We start from the raw sequence: 9619 nt of genomic DNA, 5'->3' as shown, positions 1-9619 counted from the left end.
TTCTTCTTCTTCTTCTTCTTCTTCTTCTTCTTCTTCTTCTTCTTCTTCTTCTTCTTCTTCTTCTTCTTCTTCTTCTTCTTAGATTATTTTATTAATTATATGTAAGTACACTGTAGCTGTCTTCAGACACTCCAGAAGAGGGAGTCAGATCTCATAACTGATGGTTGTGAGCCACCATGTGGTTGCTGGGATTTGAACTCAGGACTTTCAGAAGAGTCAAGAAGACTTTCTTAACCCCTGAGCCATCTCTCCAGCCCCCTTATGTCTCTTTCTGAATGCTTCCGACATCCGAGTTGTTCCTGGGGAACTCATACATCGATTACATCAACACAGGGCAGGGCTCATGAAAAATGGACTCCTTCCCAGGGAGCTGCCAGCCCACCTGCTGCTAGCACTACACTGTCCTCCTGTGACTGCAATGCTGGGGACCAGGCTCCTGGCCTCCTGTAGGCAATTGCTCTCCCCTGGCTGGCTGACTGGTTTAGCATGTGTTGAATATAGGGACATTTGCACTTTTATCTAGAAAATGGAGATCATCAGGTCATTTAGCTACAACTCCAAACCGATTATTTTTAAATTCGTGAATACTATGGAAACAGAGGAGACACAATCCAAAGCAATTCTATAGAAAGTGTTTGGATCTCAATGGGGAGTGAGGCCCCACAATCCAAAGCATTTTCTGGCATTTGTAGAACTTCAGTAATGTCAGTTATGAAGGTCACTGTGGCCTGAGAGCCACCTCCCCTTAGAGAGGTCCCCATGGTTGCAACACCTCCTCCACAGCTGGTAAGATCCCAGGGTTCAAGCTGCTACAAGTCCCCCTGAAGCTCATGTCTAGAGAGGAACAATTCCAGCCAGGCATTTGGCTGTTATTAGAGTCTGTGTCAGTGATACCTCTCATGTGTCTTGCTCCATGCTCCTGAGAAAAGCAAATGTTTCGCTCAGACTTTGGGGCAGGGTTGTTTCCCGAGATGAATGCGCAGGTTGGGGTGGTCCCTTCTGCCTTTTCCAAGTATCTTACACAGCAGTCACATCCAGTCTCCCCTGTGCTCTATCCAGTTCCAGAGACACCGCTGGACTGTGAGGTTTCCCTGTGGTCGTCCTGGGGACTGTGTGGAGGACCATGTGGAAAGTTGGGAGCCAAGAGCAGAACTCGTTATGTCCGTGTTCAGCCTGCTAACAATGGGGCTCCCTGTCCCGAGCTTGAAGAAGAGGCCGAGTGTGCCCCAGATAACTGCGTCTAAACCCAGACTCCAGTAGCAAGAAGCCCTTAGGATCCCTTAAGGCTGGGACTCAGATCTGGGCCACAAGGTGTTTCCAGGAGGCCCGTGCAGGCAGGGATGGAGAGCATGGGCAGTTTTGCACCATTTCCCACCAATCCTGGGCTGACAGAAGGTCTTGACACAGAGACCCTCAGTGGCAGGTGAGACACAGACTGCCTCTCCCACTGTGTGACTCCTGAGGCTCGCGGGTTTGATCTACATGAATTCCCTCGTAATTTATTACTGTGGTGGGAGGGAGGTGGCCTTTGATGCAGAGAGCAGGCGTGCCAGGGACAGCTGAGAGGATGCTCTAAGCCTGTGAACTCCACAACCACACCGCTGTCAGATACCTCAGACCTGCTGCCACCGCTCGTGCTCCTGGAGGCCAAGGGAGTCAACCTTCACACCACTCTTGTGCCCACATGGGGGTGACCACAGGAGGAACAAACGAAGAGGGGCAGTTTTGGAAACTTGGCCCTTGTGTGTCGTTGATCCCTTTGCATTTGAATAAAGGCCATGTTCCTGAAAAATGTCAGAGGGTGTCCTCCCACCATCCCTGGACACCCTGGAGCAGAGGCGCTCGTTGGTACGTACAAGTAGGGGTCACACATTCACAGGAACCTGCAGTGATGTCATGGCACATTTACAATGATGTCACGGCACATTCACAGTGATGCCATGGCACATTCACAGTGATGTCACAGCATATTCACAGTGATGTCATGGCACAGTCACAGGAACCTGCAGTGATGTCATGGCACATTCACAGGAACCTGCAGTGATGCTGTGGTTGTGGAGTGGTGGCGGGTGTGAGGAGACACCCTCACAGAACCTGTGCTGAGGATTCAGGTACCACAGGCAGAGCAGCCTGAAAGCAGTGCTCACTCAGCCTAGACTCTACCACACAAAGACAGCAGACATGGCGGGATGTTCAGAGCAGCACCCAATCAGTCATGACTACAGGGGTCCTTGCTCTGTTCTTTCCCGTTGAGAAACAGCTCTGCTGGCCATGGACAGGTGGGTGTCTCTTGGGAACCTTAGCCCAGGCACCCTAACCTCAAATATGCCCCCCCCCCCAGCGTCCGCTTCTGTCTTTGTGACAAAACATCAGAGACGACCAGCTCATAGAGAGGAAAGGCCTGCTTTGTCTCCGTTTGGAACATTTCTGCCCATGGTCCTGCAGACCTACTGTTTAGGTCCCAAGATGAGATAGAACATCCTGGCAAGGAGGAAACAGGAGACCAAAGGCCTCATGGCTGGCATGAAAGAGGAAAGAAGTGAGGTCTTTTTACCTCCTTCATAGATGCTTCCCAGTGACATAAGGACTCCCGAGAGGCCCTGTTTCTCACAGCCCCACTCCAGTGAACCAACCTCAACAGTGGGCTGTGTAGACATTGCAGATGCCAACTGCAGCAGCCTCCAGGGCTCACTTTGATCTGCCAGGGCCTTGCTCTTGTGTCAGGACTGCTCAGTCTTCCTCCTCCCACACCAGCAGATTCCGAAGTCACCCTGGCATCTTACCCCAGGCTAGGCGGCACTCTGCGGATATCCTCCTGGCCCTGTTCCATCAGCTTGGATGTGAAGAACTTGTTCTTCTTGCTTCAAGGGGACCCTGGTGGACTGATTACTCTTCTGACTGACTGAGACCTTTACCCAGATGGGTCCAGAGTCAGATGCCAGGCCCAGTTCCCGCCACTAGGTACCTTGCTGTTATTGAAAATTCTTGACCATAAACCAAGATCACCAGTCTGGAGGTTGTCATGGAGATCTGAGAAACCTTGGTTAAAAGCTTTCTCTAAGCAGATAGGTGGTGAGACAGGAGGACTGCCAGGAGTTTGAGGATAATCTGGGCTACATAGTGGGTTAGAGTAATACCTTGTCTGAAATAGAAAAGAAAGGCAGGCAGGCAGGCAGGCAGGCAGGAAGGAAGGAAGGAAGACAGAAAGAGAAGGCGTTCCCAGGAGGGTAACGCCAGAGGAACTTTGGAGCAAAGAGCACATGACTACCTGGAAGCATTACTGGAATTTGTCCCCAGGAACATGTGGTCACCAGCCCAAGACACACACAGAGCACCAGGCTTCATGCCATCAGCGGTGGCATTGGTAAACCGTTAAGATCAGACCCAGGAGATCCTAGGGATAGAACGATCAGTCCCAGGATATCAGTAGAATGTATCGCACCAGGAGCTCAGAACCAAAAAGAAGATCAGAGAGGTGCCATTGTGGTGTGTTTAAGCCAAAGCAGATGGGTGGGCTCAGTGCTCCAGACAGATGGTGACGATTGCGAGACCATACTCACAAAGTCACAAGCTGCTATGGAGTCTTCAAAATCCATGAGAACACTGAATGGTGGAGACCCTGCTAGATGCCACATCTGCCTCCCTTCCCTCATGGGACATGTTGCTGGGTGGGGTCACAAGAAAGCTCTGAAACGAGGGCAGCGAGTAGGGAGGGCCGGAGTGGGCAGAGAGACACCACCTGGGTCACCTAAGAAGGTCAACGAGAAGTCTGTGGAAGTGATTCAAGAGATACACGCTGACCTGTCTACTGACAAGACAACGTACATAAGGTCAGTGTTTGGCCTGCCTTCCTGAGGTATCTGAACAGTTGACCCCATTCCAGTCAGCCCATGGAAGGAAAGGGCAGAAGGTCCTGGAGAGGGTCTATGATCCTGTCATGCCCTGAACAACACAGGGTGGTTGAAGGCACGTGGGCCAAATAAGGTGACCTGGTATTTGTGTTGATGTCTGCAGACTGCTCAGTCCACTGATCATATAATATTGGGTGTTGGGTGGTGGCAGAACCTGGAAAGTCCACACACAGGATAAAGGGCATCACAGATGGTGGCTCTGCTGTGCTCCACAACAGCAGGTGGTACCAGGGCCAGAGAGATGGCTCAGCATGTAAAGGTGCTTACCATTAAACCTGACAATATAAATTTGATGTATGCACACATGCACACACACACACACACACACACACAAACACACACACAAACACTGTGATGGTTTGAATATGCTTGCCTCAAGAAGTGGCACTATTAGGAGGTGTGTCCTTGTTGGAGTAGGTGTGACCTTCTTGGAGGAAGTGTGTCACAGTGGAGGTGGGCTTTGAAGACCCTTTTCCTAGTTGCCTGTGAGACAGTCTCTCCTGGCTGCAGTTGTATCGAGATGCAGAACTCAGCTCCTTCTCCAGCACCCTGTCTGTTTGAAAGCTGCCATGCTCCCTCCTTGATGATAATGGACTGAACCTCTGAACCTGTAAGCCAGCCCCAGTTAAATGTTGCCTTTGTAAGAGTTGCTTTGGTCATGGTGTCTGTTCACAGCAATAGAACCCTAACGCATGCACATGCACACACACACACACACACACACACACACACACACAAATGTAAAAAAAAAAAAAAAAGAAAAAGAAAAAGAAAAAAAGAGGCGGATATTAATGTATTGATGGGTGGAAAATAGTTTCTAACCTGGAATTTGTTTTAACATCCTCCAGGAAAAAAACGGAGCCAGGAGACCGAAATGAAAGACTGGGATTCATTACACAGCTTTGCAGTTCTGTGTGAATATATATTTTCCGTAATAAAAGGATTTTTTAATAATCACTGAGCAGAGATAGAGACATAAACACAGTACATCAGGACAGCCTCCTTTAAGGTATTTGACTATAAAATCATGTGGACTGTCTGCCAGGGATGATCTTTGCCTCCACCACATGCTGCAGGCTCTGTTGTTACCTCCTGTGATGGTTTGAATAGGTTTGGCCCCCATGGACTCATTGGTCCATGGGAGTTACACTATTAGGAGGTGTGGCCTTGTTGGAAGTGTGCCCATATCGGGAAGGGTTTTGAGGTCTCCTACGCTCAAGCTGCCTTCGGGTGAAGATGTAGAACTCTCAGTTCCTTCTCCAGCACTATGTCTGCCTGCATGCTGTCATGCCTCCCACCACAAGGATGATAGACTAAACCTCTGAAACTGTGAGCCAGCCCCAATAAGTGTTTTCCTTTGTAAGAGTTGCTGTGGTCATGGTGCCTCTTCACAGTGATGAAGCCCTAAGACATCTCACATCGCAGTTAAGGAAAAGAAGGCAGAGAAAAAAATCCAGTGACATTTTATAAACCAGGCTTATTTTCTTTTTAATTATGTGGGGGATGTTCAGGAAAGGGTATTCAGGCCCTTTGTCTTAGTCTGGGTTTGATTGCTTTCAAGAGACACCATGACCATAGCAACCCTTATAAAGGAAAACATTTCATTGGGTCTGCCTTACAGTTTCAGTTTCAGAGGTGTAGTTCATTATTGTCATGGTGGGAAGCATGGCAGCATACAGGTAGACATGGTGTTGAAGCTTGAAATCTTGAATTGAAGCATTCTCACACGGTATACTCTCACATTAAAAAAGAGTATGTGTTTGGGACTAGGGTATAGCTCAATGGGAAAGCGCAAACATGTGTGAGGTCTTGGGTTCAATCCTCATTACTGCAAAACAAAAAATGAAACAGTGTGTCCAGAAATGAAAGGAATCAACACAGGTCTATATAGTTCAGTCAGTTGTGCCTCCCCAGCTCCCCCAGCTCGTGCTCTAGCCTCCTGGGTGAGGTCGTTGGTTCCACCTAAACGTCAACCATGTGCGGTCAAGAGAAGTGCTTTGGTGTTAGCAGTCTCAGGTTCTCAGGGCCTAGCACGTAGCGACTGGGTTGTCACATCCTGAGGCTTACAGTTCCGAGTCTGGAGAGCTAGGGGCCTTCGCTCTGGTCTAGGCTGGATGTGCTCAAGGTAGAGGCTTACTGCTCTGGGCTTTAACCACAATCAACGCACTTGTTCCCCCTTCAACTTGGCAGCTACTGTAACCAGCAGGAGGCGATAGTGGGCAGTGGGTCTCCGGTTCTGGAACCCTCAGACCTACACCCTCTAGTGTTAAAAGGCCTGAGGGACTAATGTTACAGTTCTTAGGCCTAGACTACTACGACCTTCCATGCTCGACAGCAGCTGACATTAGAACTTTTGGAACTGGAGTGTCTGAGAAACTTGGCCTTGAGGCTGGGCCCTTCTAGCCAGCAGGGCCTCTAGTTTCTCTTCCTAGCTCTCCACAGCCTTCTGCTCTCTTCCCGCTGGACGGTCATCTCTTATTGTCTCTCCTGTCTGATTTCTGTTTTGTTTTTTTTTTTTTTCTTTTTTTCTCCATCTGCTTTCTGGAACTCTCTACCTGCCATTTAATTGCTACTGTTTATTGTCATTATGTTGATGGCACCAGGCGCCACCTCCCTGACAGCTGCCGTCTTTATTAGTGTCACCTCCAAGTGCCACCACCCCATCCCAGTCTACCAGTGTTACCAATGATGACAGTAAAAGTAAGCCATTCCGAAGACACCTAATGCTTCAACACCAGAAGGCAGCATAGGAAGGTGTGTCCTGGCTCCCGTGTGTGTCCTGGCTCCCGTGGTCTTCTGTAGTTGCTGGGGGTGGGGGTGGGAGGGGGGAAGGTGGGGGGGTGCGGGCACAGTGACTTCAGTGTCTTGGCTCTGTTGAGGACAATCTAACTGCCAATGAAAAGACCTGCCAGTCTGACAGCTACTGCCCAAGTTTGCCAGGCATAGGAAAGAGCCTGTCACCATGCTGGATCACTGAAGTGTCTGTCACTGTCCTATGAGTCTTCTCAAGGCAAGGCCTCAGTTAAAATCCAGACTTGGTAGAATTCTGGAGGCAGAGGCAGGCAGATCTCTATGAATTTGAGTCTAACCTAGTCGATATTGTGAGTTCCAGGACAGGCTACATAGACTTTGTCTCAAAAAAACCAAACCAAACCAAACCAAACCAAACCAACCAAACAAACAATCCAGGCCCTTACCACTTCTCAGTGCAGAGAAGTGGACCATAGGCCCCGGTGACCAGAAGGACCCCTGAGAAATAGGTCAAGCTACCAAGTTTCTCAGACACTGTAATCCCAGAAACCATTGATCCCTCCTCTATGCACATACCCACGCCCTCTTCCCACACCCCACACCACTCTCCCTCTGTCATTTCCTCCTCTCTGTCCTTCTCCTCTCTTGCCATGCCATGGGGACAGACAGAACTTCAGGCTGGTCACAGAGGCCAGCGCTGGGCCCCACCAGAGGGACCTTGTAAAGGAGGGAACTCAGGCTTCCTGCGGCCAACTGACCTGGCAGTAACTGTCACAGCTCAGCATCTTCAAAAGCCAGCGACTGAAAGGACCTCTGACAGCCTCATCCCTGGAAAGGCCCCGAGGCCCAAATATCTTTTTATCTGGCTCACTGGGGTTGGCAGCAATGATCTGCCCGAGTGTAGGTGCCATGTGTCACTTCTTACAAAAATCAGCTTGACAAAATTACTCAGTGAAATGCAAACATCCAGTGAACAATGCCTTACAACTGGCCCATTTCACCACAGAACCGCCAGAAGTGGCTGGGGCCGCAGAGGTGAAGATGCAGACATTTCCTTTGTGCTTTACCTTTTCATTTTTAGCTGGTCTTTATTTCCATGCTGTGAGAGTGAGCGGAGACATCCCAAGTGGCGTGCTGATAACAGGCGGGTAAGACGGATTCTCCCGCTGAAGGCTGAGACCCGGTGTCGGTTTATGGCATAATGCTAATCTCCCAAAGTCTGTAGTACTTGGCAGTAGGTAGAACATTAAATATTTTCTCCTATGATAGGTTATCAAGTTATGAGAAGCTGACATGGAAATTGCCTTCAGGGTAGATTATATAATTCATAAAACAGGAAGCCCCGTTCTGACACCTGGAGCCCAGGCTTGGTTTTCTGGGCTGTCAGATTCCCTCAGGTTGAAAGTCTCTGATGTCACTTAGTGGCTGAATGGACAGTTCTTGCCAGTGTTCTATATCAGGACATACAGCCTGACTCTACATGCCCCTAGCTCCCAGGAGCCCAGTGCCCCGTGGGGAGGAAGTATCATGAGGGACGCATGCCTCACAGAGCCTGACTTTGCCAACCACACTGTCACCATAGTGATCTCTGGGTGCTCCCAGATGCAAACACATTTCCTCACAGGTGTGCCTCACCCACGTCTGAGAAAGACACAGGCACTTAGTAATATATAGATATAGATATAGATATATAGATATGAGTACACTGTAGCTATCTTCAGACACACCAGAAGAGGGCAGCGGATCCCATTACAGATGGTTGTGAGCCACCATGTGGTTGCTGGGATTTGAACTCAGGACCTCTGGAAGAGCAGTCAGTGCTCTTAACCGCGGAGCCATCTCTCCGGCCCCACTACAGCCTTCTAACATGACAGTCAGAATCAACATCTGATTTTATGATTTGAATGCAAGGAGAAAATGGAACTTAAATGTAACATGATCCTTTACAAATACTGATTACATATTTTCATGCTTACCTTTTATTGATTAACACTGAAGTCTTTCCGTTAACCTTGACCATTATTCAGTGATTGATTTACAAGAATGATAATGTGGTTTGAAAACTATTGCATTAATACAGCAAGCTGGGAGTCAAGAGAGCAGAGGTGGGCCGAGCTCAGAGCATGATGGGACAGGACACGAGGGGGAAACAGTCCTGCAGTTTCCCTGGTGCTCACTGAGGGAGAAGCTGTGCTTCGGGCTGGGAAGTTCGGACAGCACCCTAGGTCCAGCTCTCAGCCCTGCTACCTAACACTGAGCATTGGCTTCTACCTCTGCTCTGTGCTTGTAGAAACAACGGAGACGATGTGACAACAGGAAGTCCTTTGGATTATGAGGATAAGCCTGGCACACAGGAGACACCCGCGCCTGCTCTGTGTGCTCTTGGCAGGTAACACCTGGGTAAATCCTGGCGTGGCGACCATTTTCCTGGTAATGAAAATGGGTTTTCCATCTTGGAAGTCAAGGAGCCACGGAGGAATAAAAGGGATGAGTGATATGTCTATTTTGCCTGCTGCCAACATTTGTGACAGCAAGAGTCACTGGGCCACTGGAGTTGTTGAAGAGGTGGGGCTAATGTGACGTCACAGTGCTCTGACAACCACGTGAGAGGTCTCCCTGTGTTTGTCCCATAACCACTCTTTCCCTATGGCAGGCTCTTCTCACGCTCTAGCTAGCCTCACATCCCTTGCCTTCAAACCTCTTTTTCCAACTCGAATCTGCTCAGGCATTACTCTGAGCAGCTCTGCACACTGAGTTCAGCTTCTTAAACTCAACTATAGGAAACTTTGAAATGTGTCAGGTCATGAGTCGTGAGGCACACTTTGAAAATATCAAATTACTAAAACCCCAAAGACAACCAGGTGGATTTCTGAGTTTGAGGCCAGCCTGGTCTACAGAGTGAGTTCCAGGACAGCCAGGGCTACACAGAGAAACCCTGTCTCGAAAAACCAAAAAAA

General features: G+C 49.1%; 1 protein-coding gene across 2 annotated transcripts in view; it reads left to right on the top strand.

The window, feature by feature from the left end:
- Nucleotides 1-1792, top strand: part of Spon2 (spondin 2) — a 7388-nt gene extending 5596 nt beyond the window's left edge. The window contains exon 6 of one of the 2 annotated variants that reach the window (XM_021211111.2): nucleotides 1060-1792. In XM_021211111.2, the coding sequence (XP_021066770.1) occupies nucleotides 1060-1244 (185 nt within the window). In that variant the 3' untranslated portion in view covers nucleotides 1245-1792. The remainder of the gene's footprint in view (nucleotides 1-1059) is intronic. The other variant, XM_029544930.1, reaches the window with a different exon arrangement.
- The last annotated feature ends 7827 nt before the right edge of the window (nucleotides 1793-9619 follow it).

This window comes from Mus pahari, chromosome 13 (assembly GCF_900095145.1).
Source record: "Mus pahari chromosome 13, PAHARI_EIJ_v1.1, whole genome shotgun sequence".
Lineage (NCBI taxonomy): Eukaryota > Metazoa > Chordata > Mammalia > Rodentia > Muridae > Mus > Mus pahari.
Note: the sequence above shows the minus strand (reverse complement) of the source record. Positions and strands in the feature narration are given on the sequence as shown.